The following is a 16,964-nucleotide window of genomic DNA, read 5'->3' as shown; positions in this document are numbered from 1 at the left end:
TACATGATAATTAATCTAAGAAAATTTATGGTTATATTTTCGCTAGACTAGACGCACACCAACATGGATCCCTTTTTGGCTTTTTTGGGTCTATTATGTTGACACAAGTATTTTATTGTGCCACATTTGAGTTTAAGCTATTTAGTGTTGTTTGTTTAGTTAACAAGGTTTTTTAGTCGTTCAGACTTTTTTACTGATTCAGCATTTAATGGTTTACACTGTTTGTTTCGTGAGTAGATATCTAAATGATTCAAATATTTATCTCTGAATAGTTAAGCATTATACAGAGTTTGAATGATTAAGATCTCTTATTTGAATTGGCTAGACATTTGTCTCTAAACGGTTAAACAGTATACTGGTTTTTAATGGTTCAGACCTCTTACTGGTTCAGCACTTAATGATTCGGACTTCTTACTGGTTTAGCATTTACTCATTCAGAAGTTGTCAAACAGCCTCTTAGTTTAGTACATGGTTTACGGCGGGCGGATCTAGAAAAAACCTAAAGGGGCAACGTTTCTATAAAAAGGGGCAGCGAAATCGAGAAAACGTCAATTTTTTTTCAAAATTTACACTACCGCCGGAGAGTCAAGGGGCGACGGAGGTTGCCCCTTGTTCTATGCTAGGTCCACCCCAGGTTTACGCTTTGAAAAATCGAGTTTAACGGTTCAGTTAACGACTTATGCATTGAAACTAGTTGTGGAAATTGAACCGAACAGGGCTTTAAATAAAGCATATTTCAATTAAGAAGACATGTCTTCTGTATGTAAATAGCAAATGGCATTTGGCGAGGGTTTGAATTCTATTCCTGTTAACCTATGTATGAATTTTTTTTTATCCACTCTCTTTTATTATTCTTTCTAAATTATTTTAATAAAGTGAACACTCCAATTAACAATTACTTGTTTAGCTTCTCTCCTATAGTTTTATATACATTATTTTTTTAACGGAAGTATTATATGATTATAGAATAGACCAACATAATGGTTGAATTCTAATACATATTATTGTGTTAAATTTCTCTTATTAACAATTACATTTAAAAATAAACTAGGATTTCCCCACTGCGCGTTGCGGCAGAAAATCCATGTATAAACCAAACGGTAAAAATCGGCTTTTAAAGCAGTTATCTTACATTACAATATATATTCAAAACCAACTTGTTCTAATTAATAATGACAGTTTAAAACATCAATTTTAGATATTGTAAAAGTAAGTATATAAATTTTTCCTATGAGTACCTGATTGGTATGTTTTCTAAAAATATTTTATCGCAAATTTAGTTGTAAAAAAATAACGAACGGAAGTTATAAGAGGAAAATAAAACAATTGTGTTAAAGGCCTACATTATTTAAAGTGTAAGAGACTGATTTGAAACTTAAAAAAATATTGTAGCGCTATATGTAAAAGGGGTAATAATAACTTTATTAATGTTCAAGGGACACTTAATACATTTAGTTAAAATTCAAGGGATAGGAATGTAAGTTTAAAAAAAAAAACTAACAAAAGTTGAAGGGACGCTTAATAAATTTAGTTAAAATTCAAGAGGTAGGAATATAAGTTGTTTATAAAAATAAACTAACAAAAGTTGAGGGGACATTTAATAAATTAGTTAAAAGTTAGGGGGTAAAAATGTAAGTTGTTTTATAAAAAAAAACACTAACAAAAGTTGAGGTGGCACTTAATAAATTACTTAAAATTTAAGGGGTAGAAATGTAGGTTGTTTTAGAAAAAAACTAACAAAAGTTGAGGGATAGAAATGGTAAGAACTAAAAGCTCGGTGGTCAAATTATAAAAAAAAAAGAATTACTGTGAGATGGTTACAAATGCAACTCAAAAAGGAGTTAATTACAAAAATACATGAAGAATGAAAAGTTAAATATGTGTGGGGATGACATTCTTTTAATTAAAAAAAAAAAGAAAATAATAGGTATTGTAGCTATTGGAGGTTTGGATCTCTAGGAGATGTTATTAGTTAGAAACATATAGTATTATATTTGTTGTGTAGTTAACATAATGAAAATTTTGAAGTAAATTTGTTTTGGAGATTTTTTTTCAACAATGTCCATAAAGCCGTATAGCATGAAAACTTTTTTTTTGTTTTTATATAAATGTTAATTAATAGCTAGTGGTGTTAGTTAAACATCTTTGTATAGGAGAATATGATCGTAGTAATCATAGTATACAGACTATTGAGTAAAACACAGCCCAACCCATGCATCTAGACTATTGTTATATGTCGACTTTATTTAGGTAGTGTTTGTTTTCCTAAAAAATATCAGTGTAACGCAAATTTGTCTGCGTCGCGCAGATCACGCGCAGACATTGTGTCACACCCCAACCAATGGCGGAAACATCGGGAGACGAAGTGTGAAGATTGCTCGAGACATCATAACGCTAATAATTGTGACAAGTATTTAAATAATCATTTCATTTCATTTCTAAAGAATCAAGTACAAGGTTTTGAAACAAAGTACAACAACATGAATAATAAAATGATACAATACAAATACAATTCTTTCTAAGTGTGTATCTAAGCATCCTATTAGATTCCATGCATCGTCAACATCCACCTGTAACATGTTAAAATAAAATCAATGCAAAAGCAAAGGCGAGTATACAAGTTTGATACATACATAGCAAAAGATAGGTTTTGAACAATTCCTCATAGCAAGCATGTGATTCAAGATAAACATTTAAAGATGGTATGTGTCTAACATATCAAACCAAGGAAACGCAATATGCTCATGACATAACCGAGATAAAGGGGCGGGTTGTTAATCCTATAGCGCTACATATGTCACGGTTTGGCTCGTACGAAGTTAATGATAAATTCAACACATAAGATTAATCCAAGTTTAAAGCATCAAGCCATCACGTATACAAGCATGTTATAGGAATGTTCATGTGTTTAAGCAAAATGTTCATGTGTAAGTTTGTTGATAGATAAACATGTTACACCTCAAAAGTGGTAAAAGTAAAAAGGGGAAAATACGAGTATACTCACAATATTGCTAAGTCTTCCGATTATCCAAGTATGACGAGTTGATGAGATAGGAGGACGGAACACCGAGGTCACGCTATAGGGCAAACGATGGTGCATGAGTAAACGGGATTATGACGGAGGATTTGAAGTGAGATTTAAAGTGTATCTAATTGATATAAATGTAAATCTATATATATATATATATATATATATATAGTTTAAGTAATATTTCAAAATTAATTCCTTCAAAAGTTTTGTTGAAATGTTAAAAAAAATAACAATAATAATAAGATAAAAATAATCATACATTTATATCTGTTTTATAAAAATTAGCCGAATTTGATATGTTTCGTTTTGTAAACTAACGCGTTTCATTTTACGGAATTTTGAGAAAATCGGGCAGAGTTTCCTCTGTTTTTGGGCAATCCCGACAACTAAAGTTGTCGATTTATGTTCAAAATTGAAATAAACAATAACCAAGCAATAACACGATGTATAAATATATAATTTCTATGTGAAGAAAGAAAAAAAAGAATTTGAAATTACATATAGTTTGGTTCCGCGATTAAACGTTAATTAAACATGAACAATATAATTAGTATTCGCGCATTTTAAAACCGAGTCCCATGTTTAACCCGTATCGATCAGTCAACCGATTTGACCGTGTGTTGACCAGGCTTGACCAAGTTTGACCCGAACAGAAACTGACCCGAAACCACATCGAACCTGGATCAGACAACCGAACAAACATCAACGGACTTTTAAAAATAAAATGAAATTAGAAGTAAGCAGGGGGGTGTTACCGTGAACTCATCAGACCCGAACTGATGTTGATCGGAACTCGAACCAGTGACCGGAGATTTCCAACCGGCACTCAAGCTAACAGTGAACTGAACCCGAATCGAAGCTGGACCTGAACTAGACTGGGAACAAGCCGGATCGGAACCGACGTCCGCCGCTGCTGCGGCTCCTGTTCCAGTCCCGCCGCCACCGCCGTGGTGGCTGTCGGCTCTGTTACAGAGTGAGAGAGAGGAGGTGAGCGAGATGGAGAGTGAGAGGAGTGATGGTAAAGGGGTTGCGAGGTGTAGAAGGAGGGTGGAGGTGCGATGGTTCGCCGGAGATGAAGGGGGTACCGGGGAGTCGCCGGTCACCGTTTGTTTTACCGGTGGTCTTCGTCGGAGGGAACGAGAGGAAGCAGAGCAGTGTGGGTGAGGGAGTAGAGGTTGTGGTGGTGTGTAGCCGGCCGGAGGTCGACGCCGGTGAGGACGGCCGGAGCAGCTCCCGCCGCCGGTGTCTGAACGAGCGAGAGAGAGAGACCATGGTGTGTGTGTGTAGTGTGTAACCAAATAAAAGAAGGGGCAACTGATATAGGTGGCTGTGTTGCTTTAGAAAAATAATTAGGGTTTTGACTTTCTTTTATAATTAGGTTAACACTAGTGAGCTTGACTTGAATGAGTAGTTAAATGAATTAGGGATCGGGTTATGTCAGATGTGAAGGCCATAGTCTAGTGGTTATGTGTGCGTGTGAAGAGAATGGTGTCCCGGGTTCGAGTCCCGTGGTCAGCGTTTTCTTTTTGAGGTATTATTTTCTTTCTTTCTTTTTGTTATAATAATACCAAACTTTCAAAAATTGCAAAACAGACCCTGGGCTTTTATTTAACCAAGTCACTTTACTTAAAAAGAAATATAACTTTATAATATAAACTAACTAGGTTAGTTCACTAACTTTATTATCTAACGAGGCTAACTAGATATTATAAAAATAAACCTTTTTAGATTAACATCAATTAATTTAATTAATCAAGCCTTGATTAATAACCATAATTATAACGAATTAAATTAAAGAAAATATTTTTTTTTGACGATTATAACGAAACGATGAATACAAGGATACAAAATTTCTAAAAATGGGAATACTCACAGTGATTTCTAAATATGGAAAGTTATGGAAACGCGGAGCGTTACACATTGTCATCTACATACTGTAACTATTTTCGAAGACATTTAATTAAAAAACGTCTACGAGCTCTTCTAGGTGCTGACTTGGCACAGTCACTTTTAAGATCTTCTAAGGTCTGCAGAGAGGTAAACACCATCACCCACCACCACCACCCACCACTGTCTACCACCACCACTAATTGTCCACGTCCACCACCCACCACCACTGTTCACCACCACCGTCCGTACACCACCAGTTAGGTGTGAGCAAAAACCGAACCACAACTAAAAAACCATAACTCAAGTTGCTAGATTTTTATAGATTTTTAGTATGTTTGTTACTTATATATTGTAATTACCTATGAGGTTGGTGGCTCAGTGGCAACATCAAAAGCCTTTAGGTACACTTAGATTTGAAGGTTTTATTTTTAAGATTTCAAGCTCTACATACAAAAGAAATAAAGGAAAAAAATGTATATTGCAATTTAACTTTTTCCATATCTCATGCATTATTTCGTATTATTACTTAATGAATTATATTATATATTATATAAAGTAAAATATATTACATAAAACAACATGTGATTTTTTTTCGTAAAATATATTGCATGAAAGGGTGAAACTTTTTGAAGGGGTGTGTGTTGCTAATTGTTGTGTTACTAAAGGGTGTGACTTTTAAATAAATAAGACTTAACTCAAGTTGCTAATTGTATAAGGGTATAATGAGAAGCGGATGTTTAAATATGTTAATAATCGTAACACGGGAACTAATTGTGATTATAGTAACGTCTACATCTATATGTAATTTATTACGACCAATTGGATTTTAACACCTTTAACTTTGAAGAATTGGCCGATAACACCCGCAACTAACACTTTGATCTGTGACACCCCAAACTTTTAATTTTGTTTGTCATTTCACCACTCAGATAAAAAATGATTAACTGAGTTAGTCTTCCATCCTAGCTGGCATCCTACGTGGACTATTTTTGCCAATGTGGCACATTCATAGGTATAAAACCTCACTTCATTTGCAACATTTGGAGAAAACATTAAATCATAAACTTGCAGCCAACAACATTTCTCTGCCTCTCTCTCATCCTCACGAGCTCCGATGACCGGAGCCGTATCACCGGTGCTCCGGCGTCTCACCCTCTCCGCCAAACACCACCCACAGCACCCCCCAAAATCACGTTTTAGCCGACAATCACCTGCACACCTACACCCTGCCTCTGTTTCGCCCTCATCTCCGGTGACCGGAGGTTCCGGCGATGAGTCCAGGAGGTGCCGACCGTCGTTCCTGTTGTCGATCGAGATGTTTCCCGGTGGAACACGCCCCCAATTTTTAGCTTCATCAAAACGGAGCACCACCACCACTGTCGGGTGGTGGTGAGTGACGGATATAGAGAGAGAGAGAGAGAGAGAGAGAGAGAGAGGAGAAAACAGAAGAGAGAGAAGCTCCGGTCGTCTTCTCCGACACCGGCAACAGTGCAGCGGCGGTCCGAGACTCAGTCCGGCAGTCGGAGACAGTTGAAGATGATGATGATGATTAACGGCGGTCTTAGTCTTTATCCGATGGGTTCTGACAGTTGAAAATGATGATAATTAACGGCGACAGCGGCGACATGGAGGTGGTCCGACGGCGACGATGGCGGAGGAATGTGGTGGCTCAGCTTTGTTCAAGACAGGTTCAGATTAGATGATGTTCGGGTGTTTGGTTCAAATTGTTTTAAGTTTGGTTCAGGTTCAGATTAGATGATGTGCCACATCGGCAAAAATAGTCCACGTAGGATGCCAGCTAGGATGGAAGACTAACTCAGTTAGTCATTTTTTAACTGAGTGGTGAAATGACAAACAAAATTAAAAGTTTGGGGTGTCACAGATCAAAGTGTTAGTTGCGGGTGTTATCGGCCAATTCTTCAAAGTTAAAGATGTTAAAATCCAATTGGCCATTTATTACATCAATAGATTTATAAAAAGTATTTTCTTTATACAACCTTTGTAACAAATACAATGTTAAACTAGTCTAATATATAATAAACTGATCAAATGTGTACAACCTGTAAATTTCCTTTTCGTTATATGAAAAAGAAAAACGGCCACAAAATTTCAAAAGCATACTCCAAATTCAAGCATTTCCCCTTTTATTTTAATAAATTCAGTATTTTTTTAAGGCATACGCAAGCTTTCATTCACACGAAAAGAGTCAATCTTGATGTCATAATCAGTCGATTCCATAGTTTAAATCGCCATCAATGCAGGGACCCGTGAAGCACACAAACTCATTGTGCGCTAGGAGATGCATGCTAGTGGCAATATATATAATTAATTATATATTTAAAATCAGTTGGCAACTTAATTGAAACCTATATTTTTTAAAAAAACCATGAAGATACCATCATGCATGCTTGAAATTAGACTATTTTTCGTAAAACAAAAAAAAACGTTCTAATTTGCAATATACATGATTGTGGACAATGAAAGTAAAAAAAATTACATGTTAGGAAGTGTACCAACCAAACACATTAATTTGTTGTGTCATTTCAACAAATTGGCGTGTGATTCATGCACTGGCGGATGCAGGATTTTATTCTAATGGGTTCCTTTTGGTAAATTCTTTTTAATTCTCACTAATTTTTTTTTTCTAAATTCTACAAAGTTCTCACTAATTTTTTCCGTTTTTTTCCAAACGCACTGGGTTCCTGGGAACCCACAAATGTGGGCTGGATCCGCCCCTGGATTCATGAAACGTTGCGTCATTTTGACTCATTTATGAACTATCTAATTGAGATTTTGAGTAACTAATGAAAATACTTCAATCTAAAAGCGAATATATCGAGAAATACAACATTCTACAAGACTAGATTTCCCTATATGGGATAAAAACATTCTAACTATATACAAGGTACAAGTTCCTGGGACGTTTTTACAAAGGAAGATTTTGGACAAATAATATCTAGAAAACGAGTTTGCGTCTACACGCCAGATCATTGAGTATTGGTTATCAATACTATATTAGAAGATACATATCTGCGTCCAATGGTGGATCTAGGATTCCGACCAAGCGGGAACGTTTTATAAATAAGCGGTAACGAAATCGAAAAAATGTCAAATTTTTCCAAAATTTACACTAAAAATTGTCAAAAATTTTCCGACCAAGCGGTAGCGGAGGCTACCCCTTGATACACTATACATCCGCCCCTGTCTGTGTCTTTGTAGTGAGGCATTTTCGGTTTCTAGTTTTCATAATTATGAAAATAATACAACATTAGAAGATACTAGACTACACTTTAACTAGAAAGGGTACAAGTTTTTAACGTATAAAACAATGAAGAATGATGCCAGGAATAAAAATCATGGACAAAATAAGGTTGGCATCAAGCTGCTCCAATCATAGAAATCATCAAATTATTATAAAACATAAAAAAAGCCAAAAAGCCAACAGTTTTCATATACACATATATAAATACATAAACTGAGGAAGAAAGCTTAAAGGAGGGAGTAAAGTAAACAAAACTTTAAAGTGCAAATGGCAATGATGGCAATTAAGAGCGAAGAGAACTACAGAAAGCGATCCATTGCCATAGTTAACCACGAGACCCCAGAAGTAAGGCGCGTTAAAAGAAGGCGAAGAGACGCAGCAGCACTTACACTGGACTGCAAAAGCGAGCCAACTCAGCAAACGGGTCAAGCTTCGCCAACGACTGTAAACAGAAGTTCTAAGTTTCGCGGTGTGAGCAGACATAGGTGGACAGGGAGATATGAAGCACACTTATGGGACAAACTTTCTTGGAATGCTACACAGAAAAAGAAAGGAAAACAAGGTGGTTGCAACTTGCATGCATGTATTTCCTAATATTATTATATCTTTTTTTACTAGTTTCTTTTAGTTTCAAACGCCGTTATCTGATCTGAGTTCGTCTGTTTGCTCATGTGATCTGCGTTTTGGATGACGAACGCTGAACAGTTTATCTTGGTAAGTAGTTGTTTCTATAAGTCGTTATGACTTATGATGATGATTTGTATAAATCTTTTAAACCATAAAGTTTGCTAATTTTGTTTGATTATGATCTCAGGAGCTTATGATGAAGAAGAATCAGCCGCAAGAGCATACGATCTAGCTGCACTCAAGTATTGGGGACCAACTACTTTTACAAATTTCCCAGTATGGATCATAGTTTTAAGCATTATTATTAGGATATTTTGTTTCCAAATAAAAATAATTATAAAAAACAGTACAGTTTGAGAAAAGGAGGATTAAAATGTTAATGCAACAAAGGAAAAAAAAGTACACTTGACATATGCTTTGTCCAAAAAAACACTAATTCTTGCAAGGTGTTATTTTTTTATATATCAACTATTTAATCCGAATCGCGTGAGTTCGATCTCATTGACATCTTTTAACTTTTGTAAAGGTATCTGAGTATGAGAAAGAGATTGAAATAATGCAGAATTTGACAAAGGAAGAATACTTGGCTTCATTAAGGAGGTAAAGATCAATGGTGCATGATAAGATTTTAGATAATAGTAAAAAGTTATGGCTATTGAATAACATTACTTTTTTGTCAATTGTTCCAGGAAGAGTAGTGGATTTTCAAGAGGGGTGTCAAAGTACAGGGGTGTTGCAAGGCACCATCATAATGGGAGATGGGAAGCGAGAATCGGGCGAGTTTTTGGAAACAAATACTTATATCTCGGAACCTATAGTAAGTAATCTCGTCTAAATCTGACACAGAGCGGAAGCACATAAACAAAGAAAATTTGTAAAATTTTATTTAATACTCAAACTAACATCAAGCCCTCCTTTATAGGGGGGGATCTAAATATGGCATCTCAAGCTAAATCTGAATAATTTTCACTAACTACCAATATATAAATTTGCCTTCTCAAATAAACATGTGAATTACTCGAATCAAAGATGCGCGAGTTTTTACTCATAAAAGGGAACACATAAAGATTCGATAAAATTGGGAAAATCTTTTAACTTTGAAATTGGGGCTTTAAAGTTTGGAATTCGAGTCCATTAGCCGGGCCACCTAGGGCGTTTGCCACATGATTTGGCCCGTTGAGACCTTTCTGTCCATCACTTTTGGGCCCTGTAACTCTAAACATAGCCCAAGTTACATTTTTTTTAAGTTTTTAAGTTAAGTTGAGTTCTTTTCTGCCACATGTGTGAGTAAAAAGGTGGATAATTTTTTTTTTAACGGCCAACAGAATCAATCCCGAGCATTCTCGGGGCACCCACTGGACCAAACGGAGTACTCCAAGAGTAACCCGAGTCCACCACCAATTCCGGGGAAAACCCGATAACCCACCCGCCTGTAGGCATGACGGTGAAATTACCGGTAAAACCCGTTTGGCTCAAGGATCGAACCCAGGTTTCCCTGGGTCTCCTATCATTGCCCACCAATGCCTCACTCTGCACCAAGTGGGAGTTGAACTTGCATCTCTCAAAAGAAATGCAAGTCTTCCACCACTTGATTTAGAGATCGTTGGCAAAAAATTGCTCAAAGTGATTTAAAACGTTACAATCTCTTAAACCGTTTTACTATTGTTTTAATAAATTGGTTTGCTTAATAAGAAGTTGCATTATAAAATATGATCATCAACTTACCATAAGTTGCTTTTTAGGCACACAAGAAGAGGCTGCACGCGCTTATGATATTGCAGCAATCGAGTACAAAGGACTAAACGCTGTGACCAACTTTGAGTTGAGTAATTACATAACATGGTTGAATCCTGGTACACAAACTCGATCCACAAACCATGAACAACAAACAACCATCGAATCAAATGTTATGCCGTCAAATAACTACAGTTGGTACGAGGAGCCACAGTCTCCATTTCTGGAAGAACAAAAACCATCTGAAACTAAATTACCATTTACTTCAAGCAAAAGATCTTCACCAACAGCAGTCGACTTGCTACTTAGATCATCTATGTTTAGAGAACTTGTGGAGAAGAATTTACATTCGACTGACGACGACGAGGAAGAAGACATGAAGACACAAGTGATGAGACCTTGTTATGGAAATGAAGATGGTCTCATGTTTCTGGATTCCTCAAATGCGAACGATGTACAGTTGCAGGACGAGTTCGATTTAAACTACGATTTTCAAGGATCAACATACGCGTTTGGATTGTCTCCACTTGTTGACACAAGTTGATAATGTATGTAAACTGTTTGAAGTTGAAGGGTGTTTTTGTTTCGAGATCTTGTTTGAATGGTAAATAATGTTGCACCCTGTAACATGTATGAACTCTTTCAAGGCATTTTTTGAAACTACTTGTATAAATAGACAATTGAGCAAACTCTTGCCTTCAAAAAGTTATAGGTGAATTCGTAATTCTTCGCACCCACGCCCCACAACCTGATTTCTGATGGAGTATCATCGTCGGATCTATATGTCGGAGAAAGTCGTTTGTTTTTTAGTGGACATCCAAAACCCATAATATGTTGTGGCGATGTCTACGATATTATGATATATTAGAGTGACTAGATACATAGACAATTCTTGATTGTTTGGATGATTAACAACGTTATGACAATAAATATAGACAATAATTTTCGTTTAACGACGTTGCAATTGGTTTTTATTTTAGATATCTTAACAATTCCGGTTTCAACAGTTACAAATCAATTTTCAACACCGATGAACTAGTAGGATTTCTTTCTCTACTCTCACTGCTAAAGCATTAACATGCACATATGATTGATTTGAAAATCTAGAAAAGAAATCAACATTGAAGCGCATTCGGCTAACCTTGAAGATTTTGTAAAAGGTACAAGCAATTTATTGTGCATCAAGTTCTCTCATCACCGCGCCATAAGTCTTTACAACGACATTTATGTATGTATGACGATTTTAGATCAAACACAAAATATCAATGATTGGTACAACTAAACTAGCAAAAATATTGTTGTCCTAATGAAACTAAGGAGATAGGGCTAGCAACTATGGTCTCTCCCTTCCAACTTTTGCCCCTTAGAAAAGACTTTGTAAATTTTGCTTTTAACTTGTTAACTATGATACCTTCAATATGGCATGGAAAGCCTCTTGAGGTATGTCCACCGACCCCACACGCTTCATGCGTTTCTTTCCTTCTTTTTGTTTCTCCAGCAACTTTTTCTTCCGCGTAACATCACCACCATAACACTTTGCAAGAACATTCTTCCTCATTGCCGAAATCCTGAAAAGTTGGCAACATCAAATTCCAACTGTGAAAACTACAAATTTCATGGTTTAAAATAAAAGCCAGAGAAGGTGTTACTTACGTCTCCCTGGCAATGACCTTTGATCCGATGGCAGCTTGAATGGTGATCTCAAACATTTGCCTATTTTAATGTCAGCTGTATTAGTAGGATTTGTAATACAACAAAGGTGGTTGAAAACGGTTAGCTAACCTGTCAATAAATTTCTTGAGCTTGTCCACAAGTTCACGACCAACACGTTGGGCCTTCAACTTATGAACAATAGTTGCCATTGCATCAACGGGTTGTCCATTCAAAAGAATATCAAGCTTCACCACATCAGATGCAACGTACCTGTAAATCAAATCCATTTAATCAACCATTCACATAATCATAAAACCGGAAGGAGGGTCTTACTCTGAATCTTCATAGTCAAAAGAAGCATAACCAGACGTGATGCTTTTCAGTTCATTATAGAAGTCAACCACAATTTCCCTTAGAGGTAACCGGTACTTCATAAACGCCCGTTGACTGCATATAACCAAAAAGATGTTCAAGACTCAAAAAGTAACTTACTAGACATAACAATGAGTATGAAAATATGAAATAAATTATTATGCGATGCACATGTAAGCTTACCTATCAATAAATGAATACTCTAGCTGCTCCCCTCTTCGTTCCGAGCAAAGATTAATAACGACCCCCACATACCTTTTAACCAAATAAGCATAATAAGTGGTTAATATGAAATAATAGAATCATCTTACTTGACTCCCAAATGCAAACTAGTTATCATTTATGCAAAACGTCAAAAGTCAACGTAAAAGTTTCTACTAGACAACAGATTTTAGAATCAAATTAGGGTTTTTGAGAGCTTACTCACTGGGGATAATAATTGTTGCCAATACTGTAGGTTCCCAGGAAGCTACAACTCGAATTTTAGGATCTGACGTGAATGCGCCGGGATTTTGCACTTCTACTTTACTGGAAAACAGAATTTAGTAAAATCTTTATTATTTTATTTTGTAAATAAGCTGAAGTGATCTTTGAGGGACCAAAAGCCACTCACCTCCCATCTGAATACTCAAAGATATAGGGCACAGTTGGAACAGTAGAAATTATATGAGTTCCATGTTCCTGTAGTTTTCAAGAAAAGTATGCATAGTTAGACAAATACAAGACAAAATACTTACAAGGTACGATGAAAAAAGAACCGATAAAAGAATATGATACCGTATATGGTATACATACTTGTAACGTTATCTCCAAACAACAAGTTTGTCTAAAAATTTGGAAGTTATCTCCAATACAAATTATACAAGTTGGATTTCAAACAAACATCCGATCAGTAATTAATGATTTTATTAGCTAAAAACCTAACGAAAGAACACCTGTTCAAGGCGCTGATGGAAAACATCCATATGCAGTAACCCTAAGAAGCCACACCTGTAAAAAATAACCATGTATATTAGCAAATAAAATCAACTAGTGTTGCAGTTCAATAATTTAAAAGATAAAAGAAACGTAATTTACGGACCGGAAACCGAGACCAAGCGCTGTGCTGCTCTCTCTGGCAACCGAGACACTAGCATCATTGCACGTTAATCTTTCAATTGCATGGCTAAGTGCTTCGAAATCCGAACCATCCGCCGGATAAAGCCCAGAAAAAACCATATGTTTTGCAGGCTTGAACCCTAATTATCCAAAAACTTTCTTACATACGCCTACATTGTAACTAGAGCTGCAAACGAACCGAACTTTATGCGAACAGTTCGTGAACTGTTCGGTGGAAAGTTTGTTTGTGTTTGTTCTTTTAATAAATGAACAAACACGAACACGAACAAGAAATTTCGTTCGTTTAGTTAAATGAACGAACATGAACACAGGCCACGTTCGTTCATTTATGTTCATGAACGTTCGGTAACGTGTTCGTGTGTGTTTGATAGTTCATTAGTGTATTTAGTTTTTATTTTATTTAAATACTTCAAAATTCCGATAAATAAATATTTAATAAGTATCAGCGTATTATATATATGTATTGTTTCTGAGCGCTTGTTTGTACTCATTTGTTATTACTTGTGTTCATTTGTATTCATGAACGTTCGTTTGCGTTCGTTACCTAAAATACAAAAACGAATACGAACCCGTTCATTTCCCTAAGGAACGAACACGAACACAAAATCTCGTTCAGAAAGTGTTCATGAACAGTTCGTGAATACATATATTTCCTTAACAAACGAACATGAACAAGGTCGCGTTCGTGTTTGTTCGGTTCGTTTGCAGCCGTAATTGTAACGTAACATAAATCCATGGCCCATCAAACCAAATTACGAAATTACCTGGTAAAGGCTCTACGGTTGTTCGTGTATGAAACAATGTATCTCCAACACGTGCTTCTTTAGTTGACCGCATGCCACTAACCACATACCCCACTTGACCGGTCAACAAGTAACCCGTTGACCGAAGTTCCGGATGCATAATCCCAACATCCAAAACCTCATAAGACTGACCCGTAGCAACCGACGAAATTTTTTCACCTTTACGCAAACACCCATCAACAATCGCCACATGACAAATCACCCCCTTATACTCATCATAATAAGAATCCAACAAAAACATACGAAGATTCGAATCACGTTTTCCAGGAGGCGGAGGAATCCGTTCTATAACAGCCGGAAGTACATGTTCAAGACCTTGACCGGTTTTCGCAGAAGTCAAAAGTACATCGCTCGGGTCAAGGTCAAACATTGATTTTAACTGTTCTTTAACACGATCCGGGTCCGCGGTTGGTTGATCGATTTTGTTGATGACAGGTATTATTGTCAGATTAGATTCAAACGCTAGGTAAAAGTTTGCAACGGTTTGAGCTTGTACACCTTGGGCTGCATCAACCACTAAAAGGGCTCCTTGACAAGCGGCTAAAGATCTTGATACTTCATAGCTGAAATCGACGTGACCGGGTGTGTCGATCAGATTCAGTAAATAGTTTGTGTTGCTCTCTTTTTTGTTGTAGTCATAGAACATTGTGGCGGTTTGAGCCTTTACTGTGATTCCCCTTTCTCTCTCAACCTATTGCCATCCATAAAAAGATTATGAAATGTAAATGTAGACCTTGATTATTATTAATGTTGAAATAAATAAATGCGATCTAGCAGCCATACATGAGTCACAATAATTTGATAGTTCGTCGATTGTAGTTTATCCCAATATTTGTTTACTTAACCTATGATTGCTTCTCCAGATCTCATCATTTTGAACTTCATTATACAGAATAACGGCATCATCATAAATAATTTTTTTCCAAACTCAAATCTGATTGTTACGACTTAGTGAATAGTGATGCAATATACGTTAGATGTGCATCCAGAGTCCAGACGCTAGCTATAGAATGCAGAATACTGGTTCTGAAATAATTAAGAACCAAGTCAAAACACTGACTATAGGGTTTGATAGCCCTTAAGCATCTCAACAAGCGTAACTAAACCCTTAAAGTCAAAAGCGCCAAAGGCACAAATAAGCATCTAAAAACCGGCCAAATCTGAAATAAAAACCTGTTTGAACCGGCCGCAACTAGTCTAAACAAGCCAAAAAAAACAATATATACCAGTCTAAAATAGCCTAAAACATGTCTAAACCAGCTAAAATGGCCTGAAATACACATACAACTTGCTTGACTCGGGGCCTAACGCCTCACACCTAGACGACAGGCTCACCCTTTGACTACCTAGAGTGAAACCAAAAGACTGAAATTTGACTTTCTTGGTGAACCGTACAAGTCTTAAACTTCAAATGAAAATACATTTCAGCATTTCTAAGGTGTTAGGATTCACAAAACTACCACCATAATCAGAAAAATCAAATAAGCACATATAAAGAAAAATGTTTCCAACAATGACACACCTGCAGTTTATCAAGATACTGAGCAACCCCATGGCCTCTCTTAATAGTACCAGTTAACTCAAGAAGCCGATCAGCAATAGTAGATTTTCCATGATCAACATGAGCAATAATCGAGAAGTTTCGAATTTTATCGGTGGGGTACTGACTCAAATCTATGGCATTGTTCTCGTCTTTCTTGCGAGAATTGGAGCAGAAATTGTGATGAATCAAGGCAGAGTAAGGTAACCCTAACCTGTAGTGATGATGATTGGGGTGGTGGAGTCTTCTGTATATGCGATTGGCTAAGTGGATTGCTTTGGAGGATTTGGTAAGATAAGGCATTGGTGGTGAGTGGTTATGTGTATCGATTTAAGGGTTTTGTTGGTGGTGATCGGAAGCATAGGTGACGGCAACGATGGTTGCAAGATGTGTTTGCACCTTCTTCTTTGTTTTTCCTGTTTGCCCTAACGATGAAGAAAAAGGGGACATTATCGTCATTAATTAAAGATATATATTATTCATAACTTGTCAATAGATTTTTTTTTTTAATTTCGTTTCAATTCATTTCAATAATTCTTTTAGTTGCGTTAATCGGCGTAATTGTTGTAGCTCGTTTCGAGCGGATTCCTTCTTTTGCTCCTCAGCCTACGGGGTATTAGCAGTTGTTTCGAGATGTTGTTCCCCTCCCAAGGGCAGTTTCTTACGCGTTATTGTCCGCCACTGAAAACACCACTTCCCGTCCGACTTGCATGTGTTAAGCATGCCGCCAGCGTTCATCCTGAACCAGGATCGAACTCTCCATGAGATTCACAGTTGCATTATTTATAGCTTCCTTGTTCGTAGACAAAGCGGATTCGGAATTGAAAAAAGAGTTCTTGGTTCAGTTCTCCACCTTAACGACAGAAAAAAGGATTGATCAGATGTTATTGAGTCTGACTCATAGTGATCATTTACCAAAGAATGACTCTGGTT

The 16,964-nt window shown here is 36.6% G+C and overlaps 2 protein-coding genes across 2 annotated transcripts; one reads left to right on the top strand and one right to left on the bottom strand.

Annotated features, from left to right (window-relative positions):
• Positions 1-8,428: 8,428 nt before the first annotated feature.
• Positions 8,429-11,219, top strand: LOC110876617 (AP2-like ethylene-responsive transcription factor At1g16060). The gene is made up of 6 exons (XM_022124782.2): positions 8,429-8,745; positions 8,889-8,897; positions 8,998-9,086; positions 9,337-9,410; positions 9,500-9,627; positions 10,553-11,219. Exons 1-6 carry the CDS (start codon positions 8,451-8,453, stop codon positions 11,086-11,088), a joined length of 1,131 nt encoding a protein of 376 aa, XP_021980474.1. The 5' UTR covers positions 8,429-8,450; the 3' UTR covers positions 11,089-11,219.
• A 436-nt stretch (positions 11,220-11,655) lies between these two features.
• Positions 11,656-16,483, bottom strand: LOC110879232 (translation factor GUF1 homolog, mitochondrial). Its single transcript, XM_022127650.2, has 11 exons — positions 16,014-16,483; positions 14,453-15,182; positions 13,651-13,807; positions 13,505-13,559; positions 13,183-13,250; positions 12,993-13,097; positions 12,753-12,824; positions 12,531-12,644; positions 12,327-12,467; positions 12,198-12,257; positions 11,656-12,112 (listed from the first exon to the last, which is right to left on the bottom strand). The coding sequence occupies exons 1-11, from the start codon at positions 16,332-16,334 to the stop codon at positions 11,947-11,949; spliced, it is 1,989 nt and encodes a 662-aa protein (XP_021983342.1). The 5' UTR covers positions 16,335-16,483; the 3' UTR covers positions 11,656-11,946.
• Positions 16,484-16,964: the final 481 nt, after the last annotated feature.

The sequence above is a fragment of the Helianthus annuus genome, chromosome 9 (assembly GCF_002127325.2).
Source record: "Helianthus annuus cultivar XRQ/B chromosome 9, HanXRQr2.0-SUNRISE, whole genome shotgun sequence".
Classification (NCBI taxonomy): Eukaryota; Viridiplantae; Streptophyta; class Magnoliopsida; order Asterales; family Asteraceae; genus Helianthus; species Helianthus annuus.
Note: the sequence above shows the minus strand (reverse complement) of the source record. Positions and strands in the feature narration are given on the sequence as shown.